The sequence below is a fragment of the Sciurus vulgaris genome, assembly GCF_902686455.1.
Source record: "Sciurus vulgaris genome assembly, chromosome: 17".
Classification (NCBI taxonomy): domain Eukaryota; kingdom Metazoa; phylum Chordata; class Mammalia; order Rodentia; family Sciuridae; genus Sciurus; species Sciurus vulgaris.
In genome coordinates this window covers 44114448-44129582 of record NC_136478.1, presented here as the reverse complement: position 1 = coordinate 44129582, position 15135 = coordinate 44114448, and the positions used below count along the sequence as shown (strand labels likewise).

Here is a 15135-nt window from a genome sequence, read left to right as displayed (position 1 = left end):
CCATGGCCGTGCTGAAGATGGGGGTAGGGTCTGTTTTGTGTCCTTCTGACAGCCTGGCCCTGCTATTGCATTCTCCTGGAATCTGTTCCTAAGACCTCCATCTGCGTCATCCTCAGAGCTGCCAACGGAGCGGTGGTGGCTTAGGAGAACTGAGAACTCTTTGGTGGACTTCTCGGCTCTGGGTCCCAACTGCTACATTGTGTTCTCCATACCCTCAAGACTCTGCCCTCTTAGCCTTAGTTTCCCTTTCAGGATATTGAGGAATTTAATGACGTTTTCCTGGCGTCCTTTTCCAAGCATCCAGCAGGCGATTAATAAATGGCCAAGTCATTATTGGGGTTTCTAAATAAGGATCTTAATGGCCGAATCTGGCCACGGTCCCAGTGTCCCCGAGAGGCCCGCGGAGGGGCCGGCACAGGACGCACTATAAATCAGTGGCTGTGTATGCAGGGGCACTGCGGACTCAGGGCGGCGGTGGAGGAGCAGGATGGAGATTCCGGTGCCTGTGCAGCCGACTTGGCTGCGTCGCGCTTCGGCCCCTTTGCCGGGCATTTCCACTCCGGGACGCCTCTTTGACCAGCGCTTCGGCGAGGGGCTGCTGGAGGCGGAGCTGGCTGCTCTCTGTCCTGCCGCACTCGCCCCCTACTACCTGCGAGCCCCAAGCGTGGCGCTGCCCACCGCCCAGGTGCCAGGCACGGGGGAGGGGCAACTCGACCACTTTCAAAGCCAGAGGTCTGGGTCACCCCAAGGGGGTGCTAGAATGTCCGTTGACTTTGAGCGTAGTGGAGAGTGCGGCCACAGAGGGGCTTCCAGAGTTCCCTCAGTATGGAATCTCAGTGACCAGGTTGCTGAAACGAGACCGAGGTCCCCATCGGTCTGAAAGGGTGGTGGTGGGGGGCGGGGGGGACTGACTCAATAGCTCTAAGGGAAGTGGAAGAGTTGGATCGCTCTGAAGGGAGTCTTGATGACTCTGAAGGCCGCTGGTGACCTAGGGAATTGGCCGGGGAAAAGGGAGGGCAGTGACTCTTGAATTGTTGTAATGTCCTGTTAGTCTTGGGGAAGAGAGTTTGGAGGTTATGTGTGCTCCCCCGATGTCTCCTGGAGAGGTAAAGAGAGAAAGGATCCTGCGACTTGATGAAGGGTATCCTGGCCACTCTGAAGCGGGAAAGGGTACCAGAAACTGCTGAGGACGCAGGAGGTTCGGTGACCCGAGTGGGAGGGTTAAAAGGAGGACTCTGGAGACTTGTGGTTAGAGGCATCTTGGAAATTTCTGGCGGGGGTGAGGAATTAGGGCCGATGGGGGGGGGGGGCAGGGTGGCTATGGAGTCTGTGACACTGGGGGAAGAGGCAGGCTTTCTCACCCTAGGATGGCTTTGGGCCCTGACCTTGCAGAAGGGAACCTCATCACTCTGTGTGAGAGGGGAATCCAATGATTAGAGGGGATGGGAGGATACTGGTTATTGTGGGTTAAGAGGTCCTCACTGACTCTAAGTAGGGAAGGGGACTCCCCAGAGTAGTTCTGGAACCGACGGGGGTGGGGTGGGGCGTTACCGGGTCTGGGGAGCCCGGCCCCACCTGATTAACAGTCCCGCCCGCTGTGCACAGGCGCCAACAGAACCCGGTCATTTCTCGGTGCTGCTGGACGTGAAGCACTTCTCCCCTGAGGAAATTGCTGTCAAGGTGGTGGGAGAACACGTGGAGGTGCAAGCACGCCATGAAGAGCGCCCGGTGAGCGCGGGCGGGGCGGAGCAGAAGGCGTGCGCAAGCGCGAGGGGTAGGACGCCTGCGGGAAGGGGCGGGTCAGCTGAAGCTTCTCTGCCCTACAGGACGAGCACGGATTCATCGCGCGCGAGTTCCACCGCCGCTACCGCTTGCCCCCGGGCGTAGATCCTGCTGCCGTGACCTCGGCTCTGTCCCCCGAGGGCGTCCTGTCCATCCAAGCTGCACCTGCGTCATCCCAGGCCCCGCTGCAGCCTCCGCCTGCCACCAAATAGAGGTCCAGGCACGCCTGAACCCCGTGGTTGGCGAGGGCCGCTTAAGGCTCCTTTTCTTAAAGCCGATCTGACTCCGCCCAGCCAGATGTCCGAGCGCCAAGACAGTCCCTCCTTCCAATCAGGATTCTGTCCTGATCCCTCCACCCTAGACGCAACCTTTATAGCCTCGACCCTTCCAATGACACCCCGTTCCAACTTTCAGATCCCAGCCTAGACTCCATCAGCAATGGCTCCACTTTCTTGTCTCATATCCCCTCAAGATTCCCTCTTGCAGTTCGCTGACTCCTGAGATAACTTGATCCACAGGCTCTACTTCCATCCCTTCCTGGCTGAGACCAGATTATGATGTAGGCAACCCTGCTTGGTCAGGCATAACCCCATCCCCAACGCCCCAGACTGCAAACCTCCCACCCCAGACAGTCCAGGCCTATGCCCCAATACTCTGGAACCTTTTCCTACAACCAGACACTCCACTGTCCCCACCCCATTTTCTGACTTGAAACCTCGGCCAGGCACCTAGACTCTTGAAGTCTTTTCTGATTCCCAACCTTTGGGACACCTATCCCAGGTCAACTAGGACCCCCAATCTCAAAACTGTGTAGATTTCCCCTGCAACCTCCCTAGATAAAGGTGTGCCAGACCCACTCCTCAGTTAACTAGAACTCCCCAGTCCCTTTGTCCTAACCCCCAGGTTTCCAATCCACCTTCCCCACTTCTCATCCTCCAAGACCCAACCAAACAGCCTCTAATTCCCTACAACCTTACTCCCTCACTGAATGCCCTGTAACCCCATGCTCCATTCTTTCCCAGGCTTACTCCCCAATAAATGCACTACAGCAGTGCCAACTGCTTTATGTCTAGTCTGGGAAGAATGGGCTGGAGCACAGGCTAGTGTAGGGAAGATATTTATTGGAGGGAACTGGGAATGTCACTGTCGATCATACATCTCCCGTAGGATCTTCATGCTTTCTGAGTAACGAAGCTGATTCCGATGAGATGCCTCCTTCCACCTGGTGAGATAGAGGGAGAATTCAGCAAATGGAAAAAGAGGTCACAGGGGACAAGCCAGCTATTGGATCCTCACCTCTGGCGGATGCGTTTCCAGCGCTGCATGTTACGATAGATGAGTGCGGAGGGTGAAGGTTCAGGCTCAGAGGGCTGTGTGGACAGAGATACCAGGATGGGTACACACTGGAGCCCCACACCATGACCCACAGCCTCAGGCCAGCCTCCTATACCCACCTCATCATCGGGCGTGCCCTGAGTCTCAGGCTGCAGTGGGGATGGAATTCGTGACCTGCAGGCATCTCCAGGTGGCCCAGGGGCTGTAGGTGGAGGCAGCTTATACACATCTCTACTCTTGCTGTTGGTGACTTCTGAACCCTAGGGACACAACACCCCATACCAGGCCCAAAGAGTCAGAGCAAAGGGCTGAGTATACACATTTTGTCTTTCCTGCCTTTCCCAGTGACAGCAGACATAAGGGGCTAGCAAGGAAATCTATACTTGAAGGAGTCATATCTGAAGGACAGATACCATAAACAGCCTGGAGGTCAGCTCTGTCTGCTCCAGGGACACTTGTCTTCTGTCTGTTTAAGAACCATTGTCTACCCTTGTCCAGCCCAGGAAACCCCATCTATACCTGTCATCCTGGAGGGGGTTATCATGTCTGTGTCACCTAGGGAACCTCTTCCACCATTCCCCATGGCCAGGTAGCCATGTCTTCTCTGATCTTAATAGTTCAAAGGGTCACATGTGTCTGTTCTGGGGACTTCTGTCTATCCTCTTGGGCCAGATGACTAAGATCCCCATCTATCCCTCCCTCCCTATCCCAGAGGGTCCCAGGCTATACCTGGTAGCCTCACCTGTCTGTACTAAGGATCCCTGTTTAGCCCTTTAGCTCTTGGGAAACCCTGATATTGGAGGTCATGTCTCTACCCAAGGGAGCCCATTTCCTTTCCCCTAAGGCCATGTGGCCATGTCTGTTTGCCCTAGAGGCCTCTGTCCATGCCCCTAGCCTAAGCGTATACATCTGTGCGCCTCACCTGGTTCAACATTCATTTGGGAGACTTAGGGACCTGTGCTTGGCAACCACTAGCTTAAGGGGAGAGTCCCTTGAGTCTGTCTACCCACTGCCCTCCCTGGCTGCTGGGCTGGGGCCCACCACCCATCCCACCTCCTCGTCTTCGGGCAGTGGGGGCAGTGGTGAGCTGGGTGAGCGTTCACGCTCGCGCACTGAGGGGCTGTTGCGCATCCAGGCTCGGCAGATTGGGTACAGCGGTGTGTTCTCACTGAACTGGGCCAAGTCCACACTCCGGTCAAACAGCTTGATCACATATGTGTCTGGGGTGGTGGGGGTGGGAGGTAAGTGAGCATCCTTATGTAGCCCCTGGCTCCCTGCCCACCCACCCTCTAGGGATTGCCTACTCACTGGATCGCTGAGGCCCTCCTTCAGCCAGCCCATCATCCATCTCCCTCCTCTTCTTCCTCCGCTGGTGGGGGAAGCGGGCAGATGGCCTGTACGAGGAAGGGAAGTGTCAAGACACGGGTGAGGGCTGGAAACCTCATGTCAGCTGGCTGGAGCCCCTGCCATCTTACCTTTTGCCAGTGGCTGCGATGGAGCAATCTCTGTGGGGAAAGACAGGGCATCAGCAGGCTGACCTTCAAACAAATGCCTGCGCCAACCCCCAGAAAGGGCACCCTGGGATCCCCTGAACCTGTGTCCCACCTCTGGGGTTTTAGATGCCAACCATGAGGGGAACTAAACTGTTTCTGTCATAGTTTTTGTATATATGGTGTGATCAGGAGTGTACTGGAGAAAGCACAGGGGAGAGTGGACAGGGCCTAGATGAGGGAGGGAGTTACCCCCCACATTCTCAGATTCAGATGCTATAAAACAGCTTACTTGTTGTGGGTATCTGAGGCAGTTTTCCCGGCTTCCTCGTCTAGACGTTCCCTAGTAGCAGAAAAGAACTATTGGTTCAGGGTTCCAAGGGCCCAGAGTGTGACTGCACCCAGTGGCTTCCCCAAGAGACACCTTTCTCCCAAAATTGACCTCTGGGGTCCCACCCAGATCCACCCAGGATCAGGGGTTTTAATTTGCCAGGGCTCCAGTCCCATAATCCCACCCTGGACCAGGTTCCAACCTGTCCAAGTGACTCTTCTCCAGCAGGCACTGCAGAACAGCATCCAGTTGGTTCCGAGCTTTGGCCATCTCCAACTCTGGGGGCAAAGGGTACCAAGCAGGAGTCAGCTCTGTATGTATATCCTCTATCAGGGTCAATCTTATTGCCTGGTCCAGACATGCAAAAAGGGTACAGCAAGCAGAGACTAGGAGACACAGGGATTCCCAACACCCCTTAAAGGAGAGACAGGTTGAAGATGGGGGTTGGGACAGCTAAGAGCTGTGGATCATATCTGCATCTGTCCCAGCCTTGGCTTCTCTCCTGAACCCCAACTTGTAGATCCCACAACCTAGACACCTCCCCTTGGACATCCCCTGTGCTTTTTATGCGCTAGGTCCCACACTGGCCTCAGTGTCTCTCTCAACCTACCTCTCTTCCTGGATCCCACATGAAGGGTGACCCCACTGTCCCCCAGTGCCTTCATTAGTCTCACTTGGACCCCTCTCCCTCCCCCATCTTAGTCCACTAGCCCATGGCTTGACCACTTGGCCTCCTGAGTATCCTCCCACCTAACCCTCCCTATCTCGCCCATCCTAGTCCTGTCTTTTCCTCTCCCTGGGTTCCTAACCTCAGTCTCTCCTGATCCACCCTCCACAAGGTGGCCAGGGGAACTTACAAAAAGAAAAACATGACCCTGATCTTCCCCAGCTTAGAACCTTCCAGGACATCACAACAGATCCAGTCTGGAGTTCACAAGTTTATCTCTACCCACTACTATCACTGGTGTTCAGACTCCTGAGGGGTCTGAATATTTTTTGGCACTGGGAGGACCTTTATTAAGCCACTTGGATTAAAAACCCTCCCTGGGATCCTTATTTCTCTCAAAGCAAAAGCCTAAGACCTGGGCCCACAAGATTTGTCAACCCCCAACACCTCTTTGCTTCCGTCTCCTCACTCTCTGCCTCACTCTGCTCCAGCCGCGCTGGCCTCCCTGCTGTTCCCTCAACTCACCAGGCAAGGCTTCCATTTCTGGGCCTTTTCAAAACGATTTCCTTTGTTTGGAAGTTCTCTCACGAATCATTTTCAGAGCATTCTGCCTCATCATGCCTCACTCCCACTCCTGATCTCATTCTCCTGTTTTTTTTTTTTTTTTTTTAAGATATAAAAAGTAGGGTCTTGCTATGTTGCCTGGGCAGGCCCTGAACCCCCAGGGGGCTCAAGTGATTCTACTATCCTCCCCAGTGTCTGGAACTACAGGTTCACACCACCACACCCAGTTTCCATCTTATTTTAATAACACACCATATCATTTGACAATTATATTTCTGTGGGAATTCTGTGCCTCCCCATTGGCCTTACTAGGCCAGTCTTGAATTCCCCAACCCAAAATGACTTCCTCTGAGCTTGTTTCCCCATCCAACGCACCTCTTAATTCCTAGGTCTATTGGAATATAGTGATTGTAGGGTTAAGAGTCCTTATTCTTCAGACTCACAGCACAATGCAACTCATGATTGCTGCTGGAATGGGAGAAACTGAGGTAGAGGCAAGAAATGGGCCCTTTTCAGTTACCGGCTGGGAACCCCTGGGTCCTACCACACCACTGAACCAGCATTCAATCTCAAAGCTACTGTCAGCACAGACCGGGAGGAAATGATTGATGCCTGATATTGCGATTGTCAGATGGGCTGCAAGCACAAGTCACCTAGCCCGCCTTTTCGCGTAATCCTGTCTGGCAGACCTCCAATACCCTGAAAAGCACAGTGCTCCCCTTCAGGCCCCCAATCTCCCGGTTCTCACCTGATTTCTCCACTTTCACCTTCACCGGGAACATGGTTTGGGGTCGGGATCTGACTAGCTGGGTCACAAGAACCCAAAAGAGCCTACTGTCACAAATCAAGGCAGGAGGCGAGCGGGGAGAGGTCAAAGGTAAGCTCCCGGAACGGATGGCCCCCCGGCTTGAGTAGTGTCCAGCCGCGACTGCTGCCCCGGCCGCCGCCTCCCTTCTTCCCCTTCTGTGGGCGGGCCTCTCCGACAGTCTCTTGTTCCCATTAGTCAGCGAAGTCGTCATTTTCGTTCGATGGCCAATTGACAGCTGCCCCCCGCGGCTCCCAGCCTTAAGTCCCACCTTTTGGGCCGCCGTTTCCGGAAACAAACCAACGACAACCCCGGGCGCTTCCTGGGAGGTGTAGTCCTAGCTCCCGAGACCAGGTCTGTAACGCAGCCTGCGCCACGCGGGGCGGGGTGGGAAACAAAAGCTCCAGTGTCTGCATCGCAAGGCTTTTGGGGAGTTGTAGTGCTAGGTTTGGGGAACACCGATTAAGCTATTTACGGGACTTAACTAACGTAGGAGGCCCTCTGGTTCCTAAAAGGAAGTCTAGTCTTAAATTAGGACAGCTCCCCTCTTATGGAGCACTCGTAGGTGCCAGCTACGTGTTAATTTCAGGTAGTCTCATTCATTTAGCAAATGATTATTAGTGTGCCAGGCATTCATCTAGTCACTGGGGACACTGCAGTGAACAAAAATCCTTGCCCTAATGGAGCTTATCTTTTAGAGGATGGAAGATAGGCAGTAAACAGGTAACATTCCAAACGTATGGTAAGAAAAAGAATACAGCTTGAAATGGTAATAGGGAGCAAGGTAGGAATTAAAATTTTAAATAGGAAGGTAGAGGATGGCTTCTGAGAAAGCTCCTGAATACTTCTATTGCTGCAGACAACACTTCCTTCAGGGAATGAAAAATTTCCACCTACCACATGTTTTGGACCAGATAAACTCCTAGGAGGCAGCATCCTAATATGTATTCTAATGAGAATATTAGGGCCCAGAGTAGGAAATTCATGTTTTTTGTTTTGTTTTATGATGCCAAGAATCAAAACCAGGTCCCTGTGCATTCTAGGTTTGTACTCTACTACTTATGACATATCCCAAGCCAAGATAAGTCATGTTTTTTAATTCACAACTACCACTACAGGATAGGAGCTCCTAGAAGTGGAAGTGTTATTCATTTCTTGGCTCCTCATCTGTAAAATAGGGTTCATGAGCAGGGAAGTTACTATTCCAAAGGGTTATTAGTTTTCAGTGGAAAAGAAAAAGCATATACTATGTGAAGCACTAAACCTGGTACAAAGTAAGCACTCAATAAATGTTTTTGAATGTTAGTGATCATTTTATACTTCAACTTCCAATAGATCTCAGGAAGTCAATATCAAAAGTTAGAGTTATTTATTGGGAGATGTCAGCAGAGATGACAGGTGATGGGCACATGTCTTTGGGGCTTGAGAGTGAACTTAAAGCAGAGGAGCCCATCCCGGGAGAAAGCAGGTCCCCAGTCTGTGCAGAAGTTGTCAGGGGGTGCCCAAGGGTATAGTAAAGGAGAGGTAGTCCCCAAGGGCACCCCAGCGGGGCCGGTAGATCTGGAAGATGGTGATCCAGGTGGTGAGCACAATCACCCAGAAGAGGAAGCCCACAGCTGAGCGCCAGACATCTATAATGGGGAACAGGAATGAGGAGGTTTGGCTTCCAGCTGCTCTTTGGACTCACCCTGACCGTCTCTCTCTTTTCTCTTTCACAGATCCCCCAAATTCTACACACACCCCGCCCCCGCCCCTTTCTTCTGTGCCCTAGACTCACAGCCTTTGATTTGGCTCTGCTCTGTGTAGGCTGGGACGAGGAACGCCTCTCGGAAGAACCAGAAGATGTTGACCAACCACAGAAAAGGCAGGAACGCAAACCCACCTAGGAAGAAAAAACCCACACTGGGTTATGAGGCAATGAAGATCTCTACTAATGCCCACCCAGAAGACCTGGTTCAACAGGAGAGCTCTGCTGGCGGGGGCTCAAGGATCCTAGCTCCACCCTGGGATCCAGGAATCTAATTCTTCAACTTCTTAGATGAGGTCCCAACTTCCTCCTTCCTCAGGACCCTGGTCCTCCCTTCCCTCAGATCCAGGACTCGGAGTCTCCAGCTGCTTTCTAGGGACCCACGAATCTAAGCCCCTAGGCCCTCCGTCCCTCAAGCGCTCTAGTTCAGTCCCCTCTCTTCTCCTGAGACCCTAGGGGATTGGCCCTTACCCAAGTAGTACTTCCGGCATAGGTTCAACTTCTCCTCATTGGACACCCGCTCCAAGTTCATACTTGCGCTAGAGCTGGGTCCTCCCAAGGGTCTGTGGGACAAGACCCAAGTAACAGATGCGAAGATCACCAACAGCCACGCCCCTATCACAAATCAGAGACAAATGTAGAGCTGGGTTTCATGAAGGAAGGGCACACAGTTCCCATTAGCAAGCAGGACGAATTAAAGAAGCTCTTTATATTTATTGGGATTCGCGAAGACTCAAAACTCACCCGTGGAGTTTATTTCCTTTACCTTGGATGCCTTTGGTATTTTCAACTACGAAGGTTTGCGCGAGATGCCGCAAGTTTCTCTGGAGTTTGTAGTCCTTTCTTTTGACGAAGCAACGCTGTACGCATGCGCATTCAGGGAGCTCCCGGCGGTGATTGTGTGTGTAGGGCGCGGGTCTCCAACGCGCACGCGCACTAGGGAGTTTGTGATCGCGTGATAAGCGTGCGGGGGCAGAGACGAACTACGCTTCCCAACGCTCCTAAGTAACGGAAGTGACGTAAGGCTCGGTCAAGTTGGAGGGTTCGGGTGAAAATGGCTGAATATTTAGCTTCGATATTCGGGACTGAGAAGGACAAGTGAGAACAGGCGCAGGGAGTGTCCTTTCGAGAATCGGGGGCGAGGACTTGGGTCCTTGGTGGCTGGGCGGTTGGGGACAGTGTTTCTGGGGTGTCCGACCTTCCCGGCCTTTAGTTCACCTCTGTCTTCCACCTCTTCCAGGGTTAACTGCTCTTTTTACTTTAAGATCGGGGCCTGCCGGCACGGGGACCGGTGCTCCCGGCTTCACAATAAACCAACTTTCAGCCAGGTGAGTCCGGACCTGGAGCCCCAGTGACTAACACCTCCAGGTTCTTCCCGTTCTGTTATTCATCATCACCAGGTCCCACCTTTTCCGGATTTCTAAGGCCCAGCCTACCGCCCAAGTGTTTTCTGGTAGGCCCGCTCTGCAGGTTCCTCCCCTTAGCTTTCAATACCCTCTCCCTGTGACTTGGCCACACCCCCGTATGTACTGACTGTCTCTTAGACCCGTCCATTGTCTCTCTGTCCTCCCCACCTCTTAGGAGCAAGCATCCCTGATGCACTGCTGATGCTAAGACATCTCTGATGCAGAGTCCCAACTCCCAAACTTCCGTACTCCCCTCTGCATGAAGCCCTGCCCTCCGAGCTCAGGTCCCGCCCCCTTTAAATTCTGTTCAGACCATAGTGCTGCTCAACCTGTATCGGAATCCACAGAACACCGCCCAAACCGCAGATGGATCTCACTGTGAGTAAGGGACCAGACGTGCAGGAGCAGGGCAGACAGCCTTGCAGAAAGGACATCTCCTGATTGCACCCTGCTCCCCTCCTCCAGGTCACGTGAGCGATGTGGAGGTGCAGGAACACTATGACAACTTCTTTGAGGTGAGAGTTAGCAGGGCTAGGTAGGTTAGGTTTCCTCTGCCAGGAGCTTAGCTGAGTTTCTCGCTGTCTTCTGCAGGAGGTGTTCACAGAACTTCAGGAGAAGTATGGGGAGATTGAAGAGATGAATGTGTGCGACAACCTGGGGGACCACCTCGTGGGCAATGTCTATGTCAAGGTGCTTGCTGCCAGCCCCCTTCCCCCCAGCCCCGAAATGGAAGCATTTCAGTGCCCGATGAGCATCACTAAACTTCACAGTTTGAGGTCCATCACTAAGTTAAACCCAGTACAGCCTCAGAGCTACTAACTAGTCCTGGGAAGAACACGAGTTCTGCTGCTGACAACCACCCACTTTCTCCAGTTTCGGCGGGAGGAAGATGCAGAGCGGGCAGTGGCTGAACTCAATAACCGCTGGTTCAACGGTCAGGCTGTGCATGCTGAGCTGTCTCCTGTCACCGACTTTCGGGAGTCATGCTGTCGGCAGTACGAGATGGGGTATGGTAGTGCAAGGGTGGGACAGGCACTCAGAGTCCCAGACTCTTGAGTGTGTGCTGGGAGGCTGTCAGTGACAAAAGCTTCCTCCATCTGTCTATCCTCTACTCAGGGAATGTACCCGAGGTGGCTTCTGCAACTTCATGCACCTGCGACCCATATCCCGGAACCTCCGGCGGCAGCTCTATGGGCGGGGACCCAGGCGCAGGTAGCGCGGGACCGTCTGCCAAAATTTCTTACACCTAAGGCCATTATGCCCTAAGATGAGCCTGATCCTAAACCACAGTCAGTGTCCCAAGACTCTTGTACCCTAAGAATAGTCCTGAGCTCTATCTATCTGAAAACTAGCACCTCAGTCTCAACCCCCAAACCACCTTGAATCTCAAATCCAAGACTAGCATAGATCCCCAACCCTGAGGTTGGTCCCTTAGTGCCTTTCCTGAGACTACCTTGTGGAACACTAGTTATATTAATGACCACCCCATCCCAGAGCAGAGACTGGCCTGGAGATTGTTGCACAACTCCCAATGGCTCTAACCCAGTTCTCTCCATTCCTGTCCCTAGATCACCCCCAAGGTCCCATACTGGCCACCGTCCCCGAGAAAGGAACCGTCGACATTCCCCAGACCACCGGCATGGCCGCTTCTAAGACTTTGGCCCCCTTGCCCTTCACCCCTTTCAGGCACAGATGTTTCTGGCAAGGACACTCCTCAAACCCCCCTTCTCTGTAGCCCCATCTTCTCCAGGCTCCAGAGTTCCGTTAAATAATCTGTATAACAAGGATTTTCTCTACTACGCCTCACTTAATAAAGTTTAACATTGAGGGTTTAGAGCGTCAGCTGTGGGCTGCAGTTTCCTTCCACCCCCACTTCTGATAAAAAAGAGAAAACTGCTGGTTTCCAACCACACGCTCAGCAGAAGAACTTCGAACTACTGATGTGAAAGAGGCTTGGGCTCAGGTCTGTACTGATAGGGTGGGGATACCTTTGTTCTGGAAACTTCAACTTCTCTGTTTGAGACTTCAAGGGGGAGATGTCTGTTTATGGCAGGGTGGAGGATTCCTAACATGGAGGAAATCAGAGTTAGAAGGGGAGAAGAGGTGGTTGGTAGTTGAGTGGGAATCTCTAGAGAGTGAGGGCTGGGTTCTTGAAGACCACCACTCTGAGATGGTGGTAATACCTAACACAAAGTGAATTTGCTATGTGGCAGGTGCTGCTCTAAGGGGTTTACTTTTCTAAGTAGTTTCCTTCCCTCCCTCCCTCCCTCCCTCCCTCCCTCCTTCCCTTCTTTGAGACAGGATCTTGCTATTTTGCTCAGGCTAGTCTCCAACTCCTGGGCTCAAGCAATCCTCTCACTGCTACTTCTGAGTAACAGGCCTACAGTCAACCACCATGGACTGGCCAGCTCTAATTGCTTCTAATAACAATATTCTCCACAGTAGGTGTATGTGACAGGCGCTATTATTATCCCATTTTAGAGATGGAAAAGGGAGTGTGGGTACCAGAGGACATAGAGGTCAGATATGAATCTGTGCAGTCTAGATCCAGAGTTCTCCTTAGCCATCTTGAGGTCTTGCGAACCTCTCTGATAAGGGAACAGGAGTTGGCCTTGGGGCTTGGGTGGTGGTTAGGTTCCCGGCTTCCAAAGAGGCCTGGGAGTCCCTTGCCGGCACATCTACAGCTTCCTTCTTCCCCCGGGCTTCCTGGAAAGTGTGGCAGAGGTGCTGTGGTCGGAAGTTTTGTGGTCACAGCCCTCGGTCCGCAGGCCCTGCCCAGATGGGGACCGGATGCTTCCTCCATACCGCCTTGCTGCTTATGGCACAGGCCTTACCACAGCTGGAAGCCTCCCAGTACTGTGGCCACCTGGAGTACTGGAACCCGGACAACAAGTGTTGCAGCAGCTGCCTACAGCGCTTCGGGCCACCTCCCTGCCCAGGTGAGGAGCTGGTACTAGGTGTTTGCATAAATCGGTGTGAGGTAGGTGGTGAGGTGATAGGAAGCAGCGGAAGGGGTGAGATCTGTAGGGTAGGTTTGTGAGGCTTGTTTAGAGGCAAGCAAGGGCCTTCAGCAGGTAAGAGAAGGAGGGGCTGAGCCTGTGTGGAGCGGAGAGGCGAGGCCCATTAGTTGGGTGGGAGCGGTTGTGTGGGAAGTTGGGCTTTTTGTAGATGAATCCAGGTGTGGGCAGTGCCTGCTGTAGAGAGGGTGGAAGAAAAGGGGGAGAGGCCAGTGCGAAAAGGAGGGAAGGTGAAGGTGGACACTGATAGGCTGGGTGCACACTGGGGCGGGACCTGAGGTAGGGCAAAAGAGAAAAGTTACTAGAGCAGAGGACTTAGCGCTCATCTGCAGCTCAAGAACCTGCGTTTCCCACTAGACCACGAGTTCGTGGAAAACTGTGGGCTCAACGACTTCGGCGATCTCTTAACGCACCCATTTAGAAAGTGCCCTCCTGGGCAGTGCAACCCTGACGGCGCGGAGCAATGTAGTCCCTGCAGCAGTGGAGTCGCGGCCTCCACTCCCGTGGGAAACCGTGGCAGAACCCTACAACGTTGTAAAGAGGTGCCGGTCGGTCTCCAGGGCCTGGGTCAGGCTTGCTCAAGGTGGGGCGGGAGGCATGGTTTGGGGGTGGGGGTCGATGAACAGGGCCTGGATCCAGGGAGGGGGTGTAGCCATAGCGGTATTTCCAAGTGGTATTCCTGAAGGGATATGGGGAGGTGGACTGGGTTAAGGTAGTCAGGGGTGAGGAGTGGGGACAGGATGGGACAGGGGAATGTAGCCCCATTGAAGGATGTAAGGATGGGAGAGGCTTGGGATGTTGGGCAGGAGTGGCACATGGACTCGGCTTATTCCCAAATCTCTATTCCCAGAAGCCCATCCCTCCTAAGGGATTCTGCCCTCTGCCATCTGAAGAAACAAGAGCCCCTATTTCACCAGTGAGTTCCAGTCTCTCATGGACAACTAAGAGCACCAGCACTCAGCCAAGTTTTGTTCTGATCTCCATGCTGATCTTGGTTCTGGTCCTACTCCTGATCTCTGCAGTGATCCTCCTGCTCCCCCTACAAAGGCACTGCTGTCGTCACAAGGGAAAAACCATTTCCCTTCCCTCTTCTGGCTTGGTTTGTGGAGACCCCAACACCTACACCCTCTCCTCCTTGCACTCACCTTCCCCAAGTGCCCTGGAGGCATTGGAGACAAGGACCATAGGGAAAGTCTATCTGCCTCCACTCCCAGGCAAAGGTTAGCTGGGAACAGGACATATCCAGGAGGTGAGGGTGGCCTGGAAGTCTGCCCTTCCTCCTTTTTACTCCTTCCATTTCCCAGATCTGCCAGGTCTAGAATCACAGCCCCTGTCTCGCCTCCTGGATGAGCTGGAGGTGCTCGAGGAGCTGATCGTGCTGTTGGATCCTGAGCCTGGGCCTGCTGGGTGTATGGCCTATGGTACCACTCGACACCTGGCTGCAAGATACGGGCTCCCTGCTACGTGGTCCACCTTTGCCTATTCACTGCGGCCCAGTCGCTCACCACTGCGGGCCCTGATCGAGATGGTGGTAGCAAGGGAGCCATCTGCCTCTCTGGGCCAGCTAGGTGCACACCTGGCACACCTAGGAAGGGCAGATGCACTGCGGGTGCTGTCCAAGCTTGGCTGATTTGGGGTTTGCCAGGCCTACTGCTCAGAAAGTTTCCCTTGAAGTCAACACCTGCTGTCTGTTCCTCATCAAGGGGCCTTCAAGTATAAACCCAATTGGGTCAAGAAGAACCAACACACCGCAGCCTCCTCCCCACAAAGGCCCAGGCTAACATGCACAAAAGGCCACATGTGGGAGAGCTGACCTCAGTGCTGCTTCTGAGCAGTCCTGCTGCCCCTCAGACAACTCATCCACAGGCATTCAGCACTCTACATTAGAAAATGTGAGGCTACTCCTTGCTTTAAAGCCTTCACAGACCACACAATTTACTTCTAATTCTGACATGGCCTCTCACATACTGTTGAGGCTGATGTACTTCTTT

The 15135-nt window shown here is 53.4% G+C and overlaps 5 protein-coding genes across 14 annotated transcripts; 3 read left to right on the top strand and 2 right to left on the bottom strand.

The window, feature by feature from the left end:
- The first annotated feature begins 349 nt into the window (after positions 1-349).
- HSPB6 (heat shock protein family B (small) member 6) lies at positions 350-2836 on the top strand. Its single transcript, XM_079118788.1, has 3 exons — positions 350-685; positions 1606-1728; positions 1827-2836. Exons 1-3 carry the CDS (start codon positions 488-490, stop codon positions 1992-1994), a joined length of 489 nt encoding a protein of 162 aa, XP_078974914.1. The 5' UTR covers positions 350-487; the 3' UTR covers positions 1995-2836.
- Positions 1492-7670, bottom strand: LIN37 (lin-37 DREAM MuvB core complex component). The gene is made up of 10 exons (XM_079118783.1): positions 6918-7670; positions 5141-5216; positions 4900-4950; positions 4593-4622; positions 4426-4511; positions 4171-4337; positions 3237-3377; positions 3079-3152; positions 2898-3004; positions 1492-1504 (listed from the first exon to the last, which is right to left on the bottom strand). The coding sequence occupies exons 1-9, from the start codon at positions 7186-7188 to the stop codon at positions 2923-2925; spliced, it is 978 nt and encodes a 325-aa protein (XP_078974909.1). The 5' UTR covers positions 7189-7670; the 3' UTR covers positions 1492-1504; positions 2898-2922.
- Positions 7671-8326: 656 nt separating this feature from the next.
- Positions 8327-9592, bottom strand: PSENEN (presenilin enhancer, gamma-secretase subunit). 4 transcript variants are annotated; one of them, XM_079118790.1, is made up of 4 exons: positions 9488-9592; positions 9193-9336; positions 8752-8856; positions 8327-8605 (listed from the first exon to the last, which is right to left on the bottom strand). In XM_079118790.1, the coding sequence occupies exons 2-4, from the start codon at positions 9251-9253 to the stop codon at positions 8466-8468; spliced, it is 306 nt and encodes a 101-aa protein (XP_078974916.1). In that variant the 5' UTR covers positions 9254-9336; positions 9488-9592; the 3' UTR covers positions 8327-8465. The 4 variants fall into 4 exon arrangements, with proteins under 4 accessions (XP_078974916.1, XP_078974915.1, XP_078974917.1 ...); XM_079118789.1 differs by having other exon boundaries at positions 9466-9577; XM_079118791.1 differs by having other exon boundaries at positions 9193-9284; positions 9466-9576.
- Positions 9593-9651: 59 nt separating this feature from the next.
- On the top strand, positions 9652-11969 carry U2AF1L4 (U2 small nuclear RNA auxiliary factor 1 like 4). 4 transcript variants are annotated; one of them, XM_079118785.1, is made up of 8 exons: positions 9652-9819; positions 9962-10049; positions 10439-10505; positions 10593-10642; positions 10719-10817; positions 11001-11122; positions 11244-11339; positions 11696-11969. In XM_079118785.1, the coding sequence occupies exons 1-8, from the start codon at positions 9776-9778 to the stop codon at positions 11778-11780; spliced, it is 651 nt and encodes a 216-aa protein (XP_078974911.1). In that variant the 5' UTR covers positions 9652-9775; the 3' UTR covers positions 11781-11969. The 4 variants fall into 4 exon arrangements, with proteins under 4 accessions (XP_078974911.1, XP_078974910.1, XP_078974913.1 ...); XM_079118784.1 differs by having other exon boundaries at positions 11001-11134; XM_079118787.1 differs by having other exon boundaries at positions 10412-10505; positions 11001-11134.
- On the top strand, positions 11955-15060 carry IGFLR1 (IGF like family receptor 1). 4 transcript variants are annotated; one of them, XM_079118780.1, is made up of 5 exons: positions 11955-12090; positions 12896-13066; positions 13502-13692; positions 13995-14364; positions 14449-15060. In XM_079118780.1, exons 2-5 carry the CDS (start codon positions 12907-12909, stop codon positions 14772-14774), a joined length of 1047 nt encoding a protein of 348 aa, XP_078974906.1. In that variant the 5' UTR covers positions 11955-12090; positions 12896-12906; the 3' UTR covers positions 14775-15060. The 4 variants fall into 4 exon arrangements, with proteins under 4 accessions (XP_078974906.1, XP_078974907.1, XP_078974908.1 ...); XM_079118781.1 differs by having other exon boundaries at positions 11992-12090; positions 12842-13066; XM_079118782.1 differs by lacking the exon at positions 11955-12090 and having other exon boundaries at positions 12119-13066; positions 13502-13686.
- The last annotated feature ends 75 nt before the right edge of the window (positions 15061-15135 follow it).

Bases quoted from the DNA above. Each gene is read 5' to 3' on its own strand.
- HSPB6 (XM_079118788.1), top strand. From the start codon at position 488: ATGGAGATTCCGGTGCCTGTGCAGCCGACTTGGCTGCGTCGCGCTTCG. The intron at 686-1,605 runs GTGCCAGGCACG...CGCTGTGCACAG, and splicing joins TGGCGCTGCCCACCGCCCAG to GCGCCAACAGAACCCGGTCA. The intron at 1,729-1,826 runs GTGAGCGCGGGC...TCTGCCCTACAG, and splicing joins CACGCCATGAAGAGCGCCCG to GACGAGCACGGATTCATCGC.
- LIN37 (XM_079118783.1), bottom strand. From the start codon at position 7,188: ATGACGACTTCGCTGACTAATGGGAACAAGAGACTGTCGGAGAGGCCC. The intron at 5,217-6,917 runs GTGAGAACCGGG...CTTTGCCCCCAG, and splicing joins GGTGAAAGTGGAGAAATCAG to AGTTGGAGATGGCCAAAGCT. The intron at 4,951-5,140 runs GTTGGAACCTGG...TTCTGCTACTAG, and splicing joins GAGAAGAGTCACTTGGACAG to GGAACGTCTAGACGAGGAAG.
- PSENEN (XM_079118790.1), bottom strand. From the start codon at position 9,253: ATGAACTTGGAGCGGGTGTCCAATGAGGAGAAGTTGAACCTATGCCGG. The intron at 8,857-9,192 runs GTAAGGGCCAAT...TTTTCTTCCTAG, and splicing joins ATGCCGGAAGTACTACTTGG to GTGGGTTTGCGTTCCTGCCT. The intron at 8,606-8,751 runs GTGAGTCTAGGG...TCCCCATTATAG, and splicing joins GCAGAGCCAAATCAAAGGCT to ATGTCTGGCGCTCAGCTGTG.
- U2AF1L4 (XM_079118787.1), top strand. From the start codon at position 9,776: ATGGCTGAATATTTAGCTTCGATATTCGGGACTGAGAAGGACAA. The intron at 10,506-10,592 runs GTGAGTAAGGGA...CCCCTCCTCCAG, and splicing joins AACCGCAGATGGATCTCACT to GTCACGTGAGCGATGTGGAG. The intron at 10,818-11,000 runs GTGCTTGCTGCC...CACTTTCTCCAG, and splicing joins TGGGCAATGTCTATGTCAAG to TTTCGGCGGGAGGAAGATGC.
- IGFLR1 (XM_079118780.1), top strand. From the start codon at position 12,907: ATGGGGACCGGATGCTTCCTCCATACCGCCTTGCTGCTTATGGCACAG. The intron at 13,067-13,501 runs GTGAGGAGCTGG...GTTTCCCACTAG, and splicing joins CGGGCCACCTCCCTGCCCAG to ACCACGAGTTCGTGGAAAAC. The intron at 13,693-13,994 runs GTCGGTCTCCAG...CTCTATTCCCAG, and splicing joins AACGTTGTAAAGAGGTGCCG to AAGCCCATCCCTCCTAAGGG.